The sequence below is a fragment of the Strigops habroptila genome, chromosome 2 (genome assembly GCF_004027225.2).
Source record: "Strigops habroptila isolate Jane chromosome 2, bStrHab1.2.pri, whole genome shotgun sequence".
NCBI classification, from domain to species: domain Eukaryota; kingdom Metazoa; phylum Chordata; class Aves; order Psittaciformes; family Psittacidae; genus Strigops; species Strigops habroptila.
Genome location: NC_044278.2, coordinates 80,146,404 through 80,163,270, shown reverse-complemented (window position 1 = coordinate 80,163,270; position 16,867 = coordinate 80,146,404). Strand labels below are relative to the sequence as shown.

Below are 16,867 nucleotides of genomic sequence, written 5' to 3'. Positions count from 1 at the left end.
ATTTTAGTTTGGCTTGATAGTAATTTTTGGAAAATGTCTCTATTCATAAATAGAGGGCATTTGACTTAGAAGTCACTCAGTAAGTGCAGTATCTTTCTCACTTCCTATAAATGTCAAGTAAGACATCAAGGAAGACATGATGAGATGGAAAACAAGAGAAATTTGGAGATGGTGACTGAAGGAAAATGACAAGAAATAAGTGGTTAAATAGAATAAAAGTAGAATGTGAATTAAAAAGTAGAGCTGTGGTCTGGCTGCAGCAATCAGACTGAACAGGCTGGAGTGATCACTTGTGAGCAGTTGAACTTGCTGAGCGTCTGGTGGCGCTCATTATGTTCAGGAGAGAAGTTAGCAAGTGTGAGACTTTCCAAGATAGCTGAATTCTCTCTCAGCTGGCAAATGTGTGTGGTTACAGCTGGGAAAATTTCTGATATTATGTGAAAGTTATAATAATTTAAAAAAAATAAAATGGTGACTATCAAAATACAAAGGATTGCATTACTTAAATGCCAGCTGCGTTCATCTCCTTCAGAGTGAAGTGTAAAAAAGACTCCTCTTTGAGGAATCAGGTCATTGGTAAACTGGAAGGAAAAATTCTCTTTTCTTCTCATCTCTGTCAGGTGTAATGGTTGTATCTCATCCTTGTAGTAGGAGCTAGCATAGAATGTTTGAGCACATGACAGTTGTTGTCCACTTAATCCTATGGAAAGTGATAGTACTATACATGCACACAGGCACGCTTTCTTCAATGCCACAGATAGAATCTCCCATTTGAGGGCAGGGGGGAACCATATTAAGAAGTTTCCATTATGAGGCAAAGACATCTGTTGAAGATGAGGGCTTTTTGTACATCTAGGAAAGCTGTTTTCTGCAGGTATTGACAGTTACTCAGCTCCTGGAAGTGTAATGTACATCCCCTTTTTCCCTGGCTGCTGTGCAGCTGGGAAATGGGGGGTTGTACAAGGGATGTAGATGTTTCCCTCTTGCTTGACATGGAGCAGACATGCTTTTCTGGGGCAGTGCTAATAGTGGGATGGTTTTCAAACCCAGGTGGTCTGCGAAGGGGGCGGTAGGATGCATACCTGTCTAAAAAACAGCTATGCTACCACTAAGCCTTGTTTTGCCAGCAGGAACTAATTCTGCTTCAGGGAGGTTGGAGACCTAGAATCTTTACATGGGTTACTCACTTAGCAGAAGCTGAATTATCCCCTTCTTGGAATTTACAGGCCTTAGGCAAGATTATGCTTCGACTTCAGCATCTGTGTCAAGGCACAGTTCCAGCGTCAGTCTGCATGCAGGAAAGAAAGGGACATGCGCTGACCAGGAGTACGATCGCTACAGTCTGGAGGATGAGGAAGAGTTTGACCACCTCCCACCTCCCCAGCCACGGCTGACTCGCTGCTCCCCCTTCCAGAGAGGGATTCCTCACTCACAGACTTTCTCCAGTATCCGGGACTGCAGGAGGAGCCCTACCTCCTCACACTTCCCTTCAAATACTTATCAGCAGCCCTACTACTCTCCTCAAGCCCAAACTCCAGAGCAGCAACCAAATAGGATTAATGGAGGTGGGTTGCATGCTTTTCTGAGAAATGGTCTTTTGTCTGTGCAAAGTGCCAGTGCTATTTTAAAGACCAAGTTGTGTCAACAGAGTGAATTGCGTTTGGTGTTTGACAGCTAGATCAGCCCCTGAATTGTGACAAGCAATTTAAGCCTGTGCAAATGATTGAGGTATGTTATTAAGTCATTTGCTGCAAAGTGCAATCTGTGACCTGGTTGCAAAAGTTGTTGCTTTAGTCTGTTTTAAAGTGCTCCAAGGGTGACCACAAGCGAAAAACAGAGAAAAAGGAAAGAAGAGCATCTTTTAGCAGCTTAATAGGTAGTTAGAACTGATTGGGCTTTTGAGCATGGCCTGTGCATGTCCATTGTGGATATAGTAAAATACGAAATAGGGTTTTCAGATTTTCATTCTCATTCTTTTGCCCGACTTTGCTGTTAATGCAGTGAATCCACAATGAGTGCTTACAGCGGGAGTCAGCGCCATACTCCTGTTCCAGGTCTGGTAGGGCAGGCTGTAAAAGTAGTGGGAGATAATATCACTCCCAAACTATCCTGAGCCATTGCTGCTTTTTGCACTGCATTTGAGATTTATTCCAGAGTCTCTGTAAGATTTGTCTCTCAGTGCTTCCTCAAGACTTAAGTTTTGCTCCGTTGTTGCTGTTACCTTCCTTTCATTCCTTATTATGATCACAATTTTCTTGCTTCTGCTGTGTCTTACTTTCCCCAAGCTAATTCAAAACAGTCAGTTTTCTGTCAGGGTCTTGTTTGTAACATTACAGGTTACAGCTCACACTTGGGCCAGAAAATAAATGTTTTGTTCAAAAAAAACCCCACAAAGTTGCTGTTTATAGAGCACTACAGGTATGCTTGTTGCTTTCCTAACAAATATGACATGACAGGTTGGTGCCAAAAACACTTGCATTCAAAGTAAGACCTGTTTAATCGACAAGTGACAGTATGTAAATCAGAGAATCACAGAATAGTTTGGGTTGGAAGGGACTTCAAAGGTCATCTAGTCCAACCCTGCTGCAATGAGCAGTGACATTTTCAACTAGATCAGGTTGCCCAGAACCACATCCAGCCTGGCCTTGAATGTCTCCAGGGATGGTGCATCCACCACCTCTCTGGGCAATCTGTGCCAGTATTTTACCACCCTCATTGTAAAAAAGAAGGCTGACACTAACAGAAGGTAGAGCAACATGGAAGTTTGTTGGTATGGCATATGTGCCATATTAACTTCACTGTTACTCTTCTTGCTGGTGAGGTATAAGAATGGGACAGCACTGATGGGCTTGCGGAAATGTTGGGTAGATAGAAAGCTTATGGAGCAATTTTGATACAGGAAGAAGGGCAGGGTCTGGTGCTATGATCTTTATATATGGTCCCCAGATACTTTTTCAATGATTTTTTCATGTTCCATGTCAGTGGAACCTAAGTATTGGATTCTGACATGGAAACATCTCAGAAAGTACTTACAGGGCACTAAAAACACTAGACTCCTAGTTTATTAACCAGAAAGTGTATAAATGTAAAAGACCACCAATTTTACCACCTGGTTGCCTGTTTTCTCAAGAACTTTGAGGTGTTGGATAATCTGTTTGGTGTTCTCACAAGATGGACTGTCAGTCCCCAGCAGCTTGCCTTTGTTCAGGAGCTGAAAGGCTCCTGGTAAATGCTATCATAAAGTGGCAGATGTGTGCAACTGTAAGTATGTTAAGATGTGAAATATATGAAGATGTGTTCAAGGTGTATTTGGGGCCACTTGTAGCATAGGCTGTAGGTGTACCTGTTGTTACCTCTTAAACAACATTTTTGCAGCCATAACCTGTAATGTGTATGTCAGCATGTTAGCTCTGCTTTCTAAGAAGTTTTGTTTCCAGTTCTAACAAGAATAATAGAAAAGTTTTGCATGCAGTCTGCTTCCCGCCCCCCCCCCCCGCCTTATTTAATTACACCCTTTCCCTAAATCAGGCTAAATCAGCTGAATTGTTTGTAACACTGAGTTACATCAGAAAAATTCCATCTGTGAACATTTTAAGGCATTGTGGTTTTCAGAGATTTTGTAATTGGTTAGTGGGTCAGAAATAGATCACTTAAGATCCAAGAGATATAGGAGGTGAATAGCTTTTGGGTTATCTGTTGCAATTAGCTAATGTGAGTCCACCTAGTTAGTGTGTTTTATAATTTTACAAAGTTTTCAATATTTTGGCAATGGAAAGATTTATGTCTATACCTCTCTGCCCTTCCTCTAATTTGAAAAAGTTCATGGTTAACAACTTAAAATGTTGCTAACTCTATTAATAATAAAGAACATTTATATTTAGTCATTTTCATATAAGAAATACCACCAAATATCATAAAACCAAGCTGTTTCCTGCTTTATGTTGTCCAAAAATGTACACTTCTTCTTATTTAATGTGATACAGAAGTAATCTCTTTCATTTTAACTTGTTTTTAGAGTATTTTTTATTTCTGTTTGGTCACTTTACTCTTTTTGAATAGATATTTATGCCCTTTATTTCTTCTGATTTTCTGAAATCAGAAGTAATGGAACTACTGTGCTATGAAATCATCCATAGAGTCAAAATGCAGGATAGACAGGATAGTGAAAATAGGATTGATCTTCTTGTGTTCAGGCCCATGTACCAGGTCTTGAGATAAGCTTACTTGTAAACTTCTATCCTGGGTACCCTTTATTTCATGTGCAATTTAAAGTGTCCATTTTAATAATACCTGAAAATTGGAAAATTTGTATTTTGGACAAACTTTTCCAGCTAAAGAAGGAGTTTAATGCAGTAAGAAGGGGCAGATGAAAAATACATCCTTCACTGAGTAGAAGTGCATGCTATTTTGTTAATTTTAATATTTTAACATTATAATATTAATTTATTATTATATATTCAATATATATTAAATATATTTCATATTTTAAGATATAAAATTTGACATTACCTTTTCGTGTTGATTTTAAAGTTTTTAGCTTGGTTGATACTCTCATAAACAGGCCACAGATACAATTCACTTGGAAAATTTTGCTTTTATTTTCCAGAAGTCGCTATTTCTGAGTTACTTTATTACATGTGCTTCTGCAGGATAACTTTTCTCAGGGAAAATACTATGAACATCGTCAGCTGTTCCAACACCCTTGCCTCATTTGGAAGGCTCTGGGTTTTGTTTGTTTGAGTGTTTTTTAAGCAAACTCCAGCAGACGTAAAAGAGGAGCATTTCAGGGGCAGTAGGCTGGTGTTTAGATACCTGTTCAGTATAGACTAACATTGATTTGTGTGTTTGGGTAAAGGTCTGTTCTTACTGATTTACAGAGTATTTTTCTGCTCAGAACCTCTCTGGTTCAGTTAGGAAGGGAATTCACTGTGGGAAATTGTTGCAGATTTTATTAGAGGAGAAAAAAAATCTTTGTCATTTTTGAGGTTGTATTGAGAATAGTAATCAGTGGGGAGAAGTCATGGAAGGATAATGGAAAAATCTTTAATTTGCTGTAAGTATCTGTAACTATCTTTAACCAGACCCTGGTGTATTTGGGATGTCATAAATGTTATAAACATAATGAATGTAATGCAGATACTCAACTCAGGTCTTCAACAATGAGGAAGAGAAATTAATCCCTTAAGGTGAAGTTGTAATTGAGTCTACAAGTTTGTTAGAACAAACTCTGAATAACTGCATAATATAAAGTAATATTTAAAATAAAAAAGCACAGATTTTTTTCCTTATGTTTTTTTTCCAACTTATTTGTGCATATAGTACAGATAAGGCAGAGTTGAATTTGCAGGGTTTGTGTGAAGGATTTAATTATGTGTAATAAACTGCTAATGTAGGTTAAACGATGATTTGTCTGAGACACTAATAATTATGATTCATTGTATCACATTCCTTAATGATCGTGCACTTTTGGCAAGGCTTGTGAGTCCTTTTGTGCAAATAAAACATTGACAACACTTGCAGAGAATAACAATGAATGAATAAATGGGTTGAAGACACTTGACTGCAGAGTCAACTTAAGCCCTCCTTGCAAAGAGAGCCTCACTGGATGTGGTGTTTTGGCAGAGATGTTAGTTATCAAGAATCCCAGCCTGGCAGCCCACCAGAAGCGTACCTTTTCTGGGGCAGCTTTGCTCTGAGGGCAAAGTCTGTTTGCGTGCTACATGGACATTAATCTTTGGCCAGTGATAGTATTAGGTCAGAGAAGGAAAAAAATAGAAGCAGTGAAACAGGGACAGCCACCAGCAGTGCTGGGACCAGAAGACAGAAGCAGGTGATGCCTGTTCTGGTGGCCTGCCAGAAAGAAGCTGGGCCACCGATCCCAGGCTGACTTCAGAGAAGAAACAGCATTGGGGGAAGAACTTGCTGAAAAAAATCAGAACTGAAACATCTAAGTAAGAGGCAGACTGCTGTCTTTCCTGTAATTTTGTGGAATGCCTGACAAAATAAGGGACGCTTTTGCCTGATTTTTGACCTGTTTTTCACCAGTAGTGCATATGATCTGTGCTGTTGGGTGCACGTTTTCACTTGAGGGCAGAGAGAGGACCTTGTATTTCACAATTCTGTGGTTTTCTTGTGCTGTGGTCAACAGGCAATTCAGCATGGATGCCACATAGGCGAAAAAGCGTAAACATGCAGTAGTGATTTTTGGTGTATCATTCTGCTGCAAATATGTGAAAAAGGGGCAACGTGTGCCACCAACACTCATGAAGTGACAAGCATGTGTGTGTATGCATGAACTATTCTGAGAAGGTGGTAATAACCAGTTCCTGTTTTAATAACTCCCTTCCGTGACCTATCCTTGCGTTTTCTTCAAACTTTCAAATACCAAAATACTACAGTGTCTGTAGGTCATGCTGTTACATCTCAAAGAAGCCTGGGAAAGGCGAAGATATATCTGTGATGTTTTTTATGGCTGCATCCTACTTAAACATCACACTTACTTTGGCCTAGATTATCATTGAGATTCAGTAGTGGGTCACAATAACTGTGGATGCTGTAGAAGGTACAGGTCCTTTGGAGTTCCTTGCTGGTGTTAATATCAGCGTCTTCCCAACAAAACAAACTATAAACAACCGATGATATTTTTAGGCTTGCCACTGAACCAGATTAGTGCAGAAGAGGTAGCAGAAACTGTAGCAAGTTTCAGCATTCATCATAAACAAGACTATTTGGGCAAATTATGTCTTACCTGAGAATACATCTCCACTCTATTCCTTCACTCCGCCTCGCTGTTAATTTTTTTATCAGTCATAGGAGAACAGAATGCTTCAGGAAGGGAAGGTTTGCTACTAACAGCTTGGAAAAATACTTTTGTTCTCATATATTTCCACCAAGTTTGTTTCTAGTCGTGTCTTGGCGGCCTGAAATTATATTAAAATCGCATAACTCCCACCTTCTGCTCAAGCTCACAAGAGCCAGCATTCCATTTACAAACAAAACGTCTGTAAGACTTTTTCTTACTGTTCTTAGGAGGGGAACAGGTGACAGAAAAAACTTCAAGAAAGATAAAAGAGGATGTATCATCCAAGGAGATGAAAGCTGCAAAATGTCATCAAGACAAATATTTCTGGGTTTTCCCCAAACACAGAACTGACCTGCTATTTTCATTGCTTTTCAGGGCCATTTATCTCAGCAGACACAAGGACCCATCAAAGAAGTAAACACAGATGCTTGATGGATAAGAACTTGCAGGTGCAGCAGGAATCTGCTGCCTGAGGACTGAATGAATCAGCAGCAGAGCAGACTGCTGCAAAGAGAAGGGACTAATGAACAGGAAGCAAAAGAAATGGCTGTCCATGACATGGAGAAAATCCAAGCTTCTTCTGTACCTATTCTTACTACTATTGTAGCTGCATCCACTGGACAATTCAAGGCGCAGATCATACAGTTCCTGAGTGGAAGAGCATGTAGAGTCTAAGGAATTATGCTTATACGACATGATATATGGATAGTATTAGAAAAGCTATTTTATGCAGTGCCATCTTCCCTACCACCATCCTGCTGCTCAAACCTTTTTTGCCAAGTGCGGTAATGTTGACCTAGGATTTTAGGTCCTAGGATTTTAAAGAGTAGGCTAGGCTAGAATTAACAGTAGCTACAGACATCCCATATTCATGAATTTTCTACCACTCTGGGCCAAGGGTTGCATCATAGGAAGACAGTTCCTTTCCAGTTTGCAAAATCATGAGTATTTTAGGAAATAGGGTTATATAGTAGCTGTATGATGCCATTATTTGCATCCCCAGGACAGTTTTGGAAGCCTGATAACTGTTTTATCGTTGTTATATGAGTGAGATTAATACTCATCACCTGACTGAACCACGGTGGTAATTCCTTTGCTAATGTTTATTGCTGTACCACTGACATTTTCAGCCTGACAGCCTTAGTGATGAGTCACTGGAGCACAGCAGCTTTAACTCTTTGATGAAGGCTTACCCTTAAGCTGGTTCTTTGTTAGGATTTGGTTGTATTCTAGTTTCCAGGAACTAAACCCTTGCATTTCCTTTTTCTGCACTGAACCCCTCCCTATCTTACTTCCTATATCTACTGTTTGATTTAAAAAATATGAAAATGTAGTGTATTTATTTCATGGGAATATTTAAACTATTTCCTAGACAGCAGTGGCTTTCTATGTTTGGTTAGCTGTGGTAACTGAAAGTCAACCTTAGGTGAGATGGAAGAGAAGAAGGTCTTACCATTACAGGACTAGTGTGCATGGTACAGTATCTAGGGCAGACAGGCACTAGTAATTGGGACCTGGGACATGGACATTAGAAATTCTGGACCTTTGAAGTACAAGGATGTTTTTGACTATTTGCAGGATTTTGTACCATTCTTATCATGAGGACCAGTCATAAAAAACAGCTGGAGTTGTAGCCTTGCTGTGAATGTTTGCTGGAGTTACATAGGCATCACATATATTAAAGTTACTGTAGTGGCTATTAGTACCTTGTATAGCTGGATCTGTACTGTCAGTTCTTATTACTCATCAGTTGTTAGCAGCTTTAAAGATTAGAGGAGCTCATGATGGTGCTAAATAGGTTATATGTGTATGTGGGCTGATAAACAGAGATTCCTAAGTCAGTTTGTTATTTCTGTGGACTCAACTTGCCCTGTGTGAGCTACAAGGTCAGCCCAAAACAGCAATTCCAAGCCATGTGATGTGTCTTTCCTGTGCATAAATCCAAACCATCAATCTTGAAATGCCCTACTTGCCACTGGAGAGAGCCATTGTAGCTGCCTGTTATAAGACAAGCATACCCCTGCTTTCTGTTGTAGAGGAAGAACTGGAGGCAGACACCTGCCAGGCACTGGAACCTATGGCATGGGCAGGAGCTGGTGGCGTCCACGCTGACCATGGTACCAGGAGAAACATAGCCACCTCAGAGGGGCACAACACTGGTGCTCCTGAACCTGGCCAAGAGGCCAGCGTTAGTTGTAGTGTCAATGGCAGTTTAACAAATGACCTATTATTTCCCCACAGTGGTGCTTTACTAAAGTCTGTCATCACAGGAGGCAGTTCAGACCAGGTCATTCAGTGTGTGCCCTTCTGCCCCCAGCAGTCTCTTCTTATTATACAGAATTGAGTCATCCTTTGGCACTGTGGAAGAAGAGACCAAAAGAGCTTCATCTTGGATTATCTAATGCTGTTGTGTTTGGGAAGTCTTCTTGAGGTACCAGACTTAGTTTTGGCTTCTCTCTCCAAATCAGCTAGCGTGAGTGGAGTTGCAGACATCTTCTGGCTTCTTAGGTACTTGCCTTAGCTGTTGAACCTGACCCAGAAGCATTTGGAGCATTTGCAGCTTGCTTTTTGTGAAAGACCCTTGCAGGCTTGTTGTGAAAAAGCCCACCAAATCAGGCACCTCAAGTGGGATAGGAGGGAGAACCACCAGATGTGAAAATCCTGATGTCAACCGGGGGCTCCAATCAACTGAAAAGCATCAAGACTTAGCAGGTTTTGTGCATGGCCATCTACAGAAACTTAGCATGCTAATAAGGTTAGGTACTGAGTGGAATTTTTACCATCTCATTGGCACCTGAAAGCAAGACTCAGTCACTTTGGATAGACTCATCTCACCTGTCTTTAGACATACATCCACAGTGTAGATAGGCGTGTCTGACTGTCACTGCAGCCTTACTTTGTATTCACTGCAAAGAAACAGCCACATTCAGGGCATGATTCATCTGACCTACTTTACATATTTATGTGATACTGTTCCTATTATGACACTTGAGTGTTTAAATCCTTGTGATTCCAAAAATGTACTCTCTATTGATGTCTTTAAAATTATTTGTGAATAATCTTGCTGTTACAGTAGTCAGTAGGGTTCAGTTAGTAGGCTGTCAATAACATGTTCATATTCTTCCTGCAGAGCAAAAAAATTTCTGTGTGTTGAATTAATTTGTTTTAATTTTGATTTTCTACAGAAATTATTCAGAGGCTGCTTCTGTTTGTTAAAAATTCTGACATGACCATGAACATTGTCTTCTTTTGCTTCAGATAAACTTCGAAGAAGCATGCCTAACCTTGCTCGGATGCCAAGTACCCCCACTGTTAACAGCAGTGCTGGCTTTGCTAGTTCTCCAGTCACTGTGAGGAACAGTCAGAGCTTTGACTCCAATTTGCATGGAGCAAGTAATGGAATTTCAAGGTTGCAGTCATGTAGTAAGTACCTGTGTTCTTTGGCTGCACGCAAGGAATTGACAGAGTGGTAAAATATTGTCCCAGTCACTGATCCTCTGCTTTATGAAAAGTTAAAATCAGACTGTGTTCCTTTTGCACCAGATTTTAATATCGCTCAGGATTTTCAAAGTTTCTATTTTGGAAAGCAAATTCTGCCAATCTTGCTATACAGTATTGAGAGTTTCATCACCTCCTTTATTTTTTCTCTGCCTCTTCCTTTTGTGCCAGCTATAAAACTAAAATTATAGTAACAGTAAGTAGTAGTAGTAGTAGTGCAGAAGCACTATAGTTCAATTAATTCCTATAAACTTACATTTTTAGTTTTGATACTAGAATTGGCAACTGCTTTTCTTGGTAATTTATACGATGCTGGGTTTACAGTACGCTGTATAAATGCTATCTTAAAATACATGACCTCTCTGCTACTGAAGTTGAGCCACTTCTGAGCAAACGTGGTAAACAGAAGGTTATATCCTCAAGTGTAATATACTTGTCGAGTAGAGGAATTAAAATTACTCTGTAATTAGTTCAGTTTAGGTGGCTTGATGGGGGGGATAAAGAGAGTATTGATCTAGTGGATGTTAAATTATTAATGTAGAACTTGTCTTTAAATAATTTTCTAAGAGTTGAAAAAGGATTGGCCTGTATGTGCTATGTTAGTTTTATGTGCTTCAGGCTTTTGACAGTTTGCTTTTGATATGTGGCCTCTGAAACAGATGTGTGTCTGTTTGTACACCAGAGGGCAGGATTGTGTAGAAAATCTGTATATAAAGCTTCTGGAGCCCATAGCATTGATTTAAAATGATAGTTTACGTAACATTGGCCTTGGAATATGCTGTTATATTCAAGATCTTTTTATAGCCTCTTGATTGTTTCTATACATAAAGCTTAGACTTCTGTGATGTTTTATAATGCTTTATGCAATGTTCCTTAAATAAGATGTGGTTATGGCAGGCAAACTTGCAAAAATCTAAATGATCTAATTAATTTATACCTTCAGCAATTTCTCCTACTTAAAGCTCTAATTGTATAGGTGGAATTAGCGTGCTTGTAATGGCTAATAAACCCTTTTTGAGGGGAGAAAGAAGGGTGGGGGGGAGATTTTTACTCAGGATGGGCACGGAACAGGTTATTTTAGTTCAGTGAAGTGTTATTAGACACAGTATTGAATCAAAGGGACTTTTCAGCAGTTTATAATTAGTAAGTAAATTGATAATGATACATATAATGATTTATCCGTATTCATATCTCTCTAGAAATGAGCAATACTACCTGGCATCATCTGTTGCATATTGACCTTGCTGCTTCCTTTTCTGCTACTCTTTACAGTTCCATCACCAGGACAGCTTCAACACAGAGTTCACAGTGTGGGACATTTTCCAGTGTCTGCCAGACAGCCTCTCAAAGCTACTGCATACGTAAGCCCAACTGTACAAGGTAGTAGCAGTAGTAGCAGCAGCAGCAGCAGCATTCCAGTGTCCAATAACTTGCAGTTATATTCTAACACTGGGATCCCAATGCCAAACAAGACTGCCAGTCAAGGGATTGTAGGGCGCAGTGCTCTTCCAAGACCATCACTGGCCATCAATGGGAGTGGCATCCCCAGAAGTAAAATTGCACAGCCAGTTCGAAGGTAAGAATTAAACGGGCCTCCTTCCATATGTGGATGGCTTTGGCTTAGATTGTATTTGTTTTTTTTTGTTTGGTTGGTTGGTTTTGGTTTGGTTTGGTTTTTTTTTTTATCTCCTGAATATGCAACTGGGCTATAAACCAGAAGATTTTCTAGCTCCCAATGCTGAGTCACTGAATGGGTGACGATTTCTTTCATCACTGTTGAAGAAATAGTGATGGACAGTTCTTCCTGGTAGCTCCTAGTAAACTATGATAATTGATAGAATGTAATCACATATAAATAAGAATGGTTTGCCACCCGTCAATAAGAAATAAAGACAAATGCATCCCTGTTGTTGTAAATGGCAGTAGACTGCAAAAATGCAGCTTGTGATGTTATGGCATTGTGAGGATGAAACTATCCTGGATAGTACAGTCTTGGGTTGAACTAGCATCTCTTCAACTCCAGCTGGGAGACAATAGGCAAACAGGGAATCCTGGAGTATCATATACTTGGCAATGAGCTATGCTGTTAAGCGAATGTATTTTTGCATTTTTCCAAGAGAATTTAATTTCCAAATGATTTTATTTTTTTAGGGTGAGTATTAAAATAAGCTTGAGTAAAGAGACTGTGTTTTAATCACCTTATCACAGTTGGGAGTTAAACTCTTAGCTGTATGTTCTGTAATTAATAGGTGATGAAGTTTCTTAAAGAGAAACGTCTATCAATTTGCATCAACTCTTCCAATTACTTCATCCCATCGCATGCATCCCTCCTCTTGTGAGGGCCTGTTGTATGACCACCTGGTTTTCTGTTGGATGAACTGTCACTGTTTAGATCTCACCATTTTTATACTTCTCACTAGATACTGGCTAGATCCAGAGTAACTTCAATTGCTCACATTCTCTCTTTGAGTTACTTGGGAATTACACTGATGTGACTGACAACAGATTTTGACCAACTGTGGTGAAACTTTGATAAAGAGCCATCAGGTTTCTTCTTTGATGAAGCCTATACCATGAGATTTCTATTATAACCTCGTTTGCTCTCTGCTGGAACTCTCTCTGTTAGAGCTCTTTATAGTAGATGGTTTTCTTTCCATTTTTTTTTAACTTTCCCCTACTTCATGGTCTTCTGTAGAGCTCTTAAATCTTTCATAGCAACATGTAAGAAAGATACTTCCTGGGCCATGAAGACCAGTCCCTTGCTATTTTGTAACTTTTCATACAGCAGACAATATTAAAGAAAAACAAAGTAAAGAGATTTCAGTAGGAGGGTGAGACACTTCGCTCTCAACACTGGTTTTATTAGAAGCTGATTCAAATCAGTAATAAAGCTATTTATAGTCCAGAAAGTCAGGGCTCCTGTCCTTTTACCCTCAGATGTACCATAGCCTTAGTATATGTTGCCATAGAGTCAGACCAATGATCATTGAAGATGGATGGTCTTTGCACTGTGGGAATGACAAGTTTATAGGACTCTAAAAGCACGGGTAGGTTGGAGCTCAGCCTAAAGTTTTTTAAGACCCTCAGTTCATTGTATTTATTCATATGGAAAATAAGGGAGGTTTCAGTTCATATGTAATTTTCTTGGAAGCAGTTCAGTCATCAGAGGCAGATTTTGTCTCTGTTGATTTTTGTCACCGTGGTCATTTCTAAGGAATGGTATTTCACATTATCAGTTCAAGAGTCTAGATTCTTTCAGGATACTGAAAAATTAAACTCCTTTTATTCATTACTTGATTAAAAGTAGAAGAGGTCTTTTTTTTTTTTTAAATAAATCAGATGTTCAGGGATAAGGACACATTCAGAGTGTCTTCATACCTATGGCCAGGCTGTTAGGTAGCCAAATTATAGTGTTTTAGATATTTAAAGTAGGTTGTTAGACACTTTATATAGGGCCAGCATTAGGGAACTTCAGTATTTACTGCATAGGATCAAACACAGGATAAAGGAGTGCTTTTGATAATTTGTAAAATAAATTATAATAGACAAGATAACAACTTGGCTAAATATTAACCACTTTTCTCCTTGCTGTTTGAGATTCATGCATCCACAAGCAGCGTAAAAAATTTGTAACTGTACAGTCCATCTTTTCTTGGCCTTACAAGTGAGGCAGCACCTATTTTTTTGTTCCTATTGAATGGATTCACACAATCCCTCAGCCCTCTCCAGCTCCATGCTCAGGGCTTCTTGCAGACCCCTGCTTTCTGGTCCTCCACTTTCTATCCTTAGACGAGGCAGCATGGCAAGGTGAGCCGGGAGATGAGCAGGATAGCTAGGCTGTCTCACAGTGACCAACCAAGAGAAGTATTGATGGTGACCAGGGTCAGCCAACAGCCCCAGTCTCCAGATAGGTCTACAGTGATGGGGCAGGCTGCAGCTAAAGCCAGGAAGTCAATCAGTAGCTCAGAGTCTGGATCAACCCAGGTGCCAGGCACAGGCATGGCAGCAATGTAAGCTCAGCTCTGGAGCCAAGGTGGGAGGCTTGCTTGTGTCTGCTGCCTTGTGCTGGAGCCAGTCACTGCAATCCAGCTGGTGATGGAAAAGTAGAAAGGGACTGCAGACCCTCAAAAACTGTTATCTCAAACCACATGGCATTATACTGACAGTCTGTGCCTGTTTGAGATGGTTTTCAACGCTGGCACATGTTCCTGTTCACTGCTCGGAATATACAGTGGTATTCTTAGTTATTTTCAACTTAGTTAATTATTCTTTACTTTGGCCCTCTCCATTTTTTTATGGCCCTCTCACAGAAGTGTGAGAACAAGGCTTGAGACCTGGCTTTATAAGAAACAGTTTCACAGAATTGAGATGCTTTATTTTCAGCAAATTCTGGTGAAATAAAAATAAGTTCACAGCAAATTAGAGGTAACCTTCCTCATCACCAGTGAGTTGGCAGTCACATCAAGTCAGATGATTGGTTTTCCTTTTTTTAATCTTACTTGAAAGATTTGAAAGATACAGCTAAGACAGTAGTACCTGGAGGGTTTGGAATATGGTCAGGAAACGTTTTATAATAAGAATAAGCCCTCGTTGATTAATGAGAGAGGCAACGTGGGTGTGAGGGTGGGGGCTTGGAGCATGGCGAGTTCCCAGCTGGAGTGCTGGTGCTGGGAGTGGCGACTCTCAGACTTCAGCTGTGGGGTGGAAACACATTGTCATGTGTCTTGGATAAAAGGGTCTGCAGCAAGATTTGGTAGAGTTCTTCAACTGCTAAGATGCCAAAATTCTTTAGTGCCTGCACAGTGATTTTATGATGTTCTGGTTTTTCATGAGCATGCTGAGCACAACAGCTTTTGGAGAATATTTCCCGTTAGATCTCTGTTGACCATAGTGACAAAAATAGCATTTGATCATCTCTAGCCCTGAAAACCAATCTTCCCATTTAAAGGGGTCTCATGCATCATGACAATTATTCACCAAATTCCTTTTTACAGAGCTTTTAGTCTGTTAAGACCAGGAACAGTAATGGGGTCTCATTGGAAGTGGCCTTAATTTCACCATAGATCTTTATATTTGCGTTAGTGTGAAGCCAGAAATGAACCAGTGATGTCTCTAAGTAAGCCATAAAGCCATTGTCACTGGAGAAGTAAATGATGTTTATTAGCTTGATCTTTCGCATGAAATATGACTTCCTTTGCCTTTTTCTGTCATTTGGTTAATACAGTTTTCTTCAGCCTCCAAAACCACTTTCGTCACTCAGCACAATGCGGGATGGGAACTGGAGAGACGGCTGCTATTGATGAAAGATACCCATCAACAGTGGAAAATAATGTGGATTTCATTACCCAGCTGGCTGGGTAACAATGATTTGGGAAAGGAGGGTCATACAGTATTATTTCCCCTAGGATTTTAATATGTAACCATCCATAATGCAATGTCATTTTTAAAAAATGAACATCTTATCGAACACTAAATATTGCACTTAATCAGTTACCTGAACAGCTGCATTGTTATCAAACTAACAATGACAGTGTTGGCATTTGGAACTGAAGAAAGTTCCAGAATATTTCCTTGGAAAGAACTAGGAGATAATGCTTTTGGGCAGCTCTGCCATACTGAAATTCTAAGTTAATTTATTCAGTGTAAAGTCATCATGCATTTTATTTTGAATTTGGGGGGACTTATGTATGTGCTTGAATTTTTTTCTAGTGTTTCCAGTACGTTTTATTTTGTATACTTAAGTTCATTTAAACTTGCCTGAACCTTGAACAGCAGAGAGATAATTTAACTTTTCTGTGCCATAAATAATATTTTTGGGGTAATGTACTTTTTTAGCGCTAGGAGCATATCTTACAAAATGGTACCATTGACAATACAATGCAGTATATTTATGTTGCAGAAGCACAAAAAAAAAGTAGCGTTCATTGGAAATTACCATCCAGCTGGGTCAGCATGGTTTTGTTGGTCTTTCACCATTTGTTCAATTGTTAATTTATTGTCATAGTGTTTTGTATTTAAAACGGCAGCAAAAGTCACATTGCACTTACAAAGTGATCTCTAAAACTACAGTTGATTTTCAGTACTTTATTACAAAAGAATTAAATAGTAACGTTTTATTAACAGTTGCTTATGAAAAATGAGTTTTAATGCAAATAAATTTTTTGATAGATCTTTTACAAAATCCAATTGCACTAATCAATGCTTTCTTATAATGGCATATGACTTAATATTTGATTACAACTGTGTATACTGCTGTTTTGGAATGTTTCAGAAATAAAGAATCTATTTCAGCAGTAAGGCAGCTCTTGAGTGTGCAGTGTAAACATTGTCAGAATTTAGCAACTGACATCTAGTTAGCTGCTAAAGTTTTTATTAGTATTTATAAAGGTTATGCTGGGTTTTTGCAAATAGTAACTAAGTAACTTCAGCTGAAAATTTCTGGGTTTTTTTAATTGTGTTATGAAGCCATAGTATGCATTGAAGACATGTATTATTTTTTAATCTTATTATGATCTTAAGATTTTTTTTTTCAGTTCAGTGTTCAGATTCTGCAAGTGCAAATATGAC

At 39.3% G+C, this 16,867-nt stretch overlaps 1 protein-coding gene across 3 annotated transcripts in view; it reads left to right on the top strand.

Annotated features, from left to right (window-relative positions):
* The window catches only part of SLAIN1 (SLAIN motif family member 1), a 48,193-nt gene extending 31,592 nt beyond the window's left edge, over window positions 1-16,601 (top strand). For all 3 annotated transcript variants that reach the window (XM_030476763.2, XM_030476764.1, XM_030476765.1), the window contains exons 5-8: window positions 1,227-1,565; window positions 10,061-10,225; window positions 11,573-11,876; window positions 15,525-16,601. In XM_030476763.2, the coding sequence (XP_030332623.1) occupies window positions 1,227-1,565; window positions 10,061-10,225; window positions 11,573-11,876; window positions 15,525-15,600 (884 nt within the window). In that variant the 3' untranslated portion in view covers window positions 15,601-16,601. The remainder of the gene's footprint in view (window positions 1-1,226; window positions 1,566-10,060; window positions 10,226-11,572; window positions 11,877-15,524) is intronic.
* Window positions 16,602-16,867: the final 266 nt, after the last annotated feature.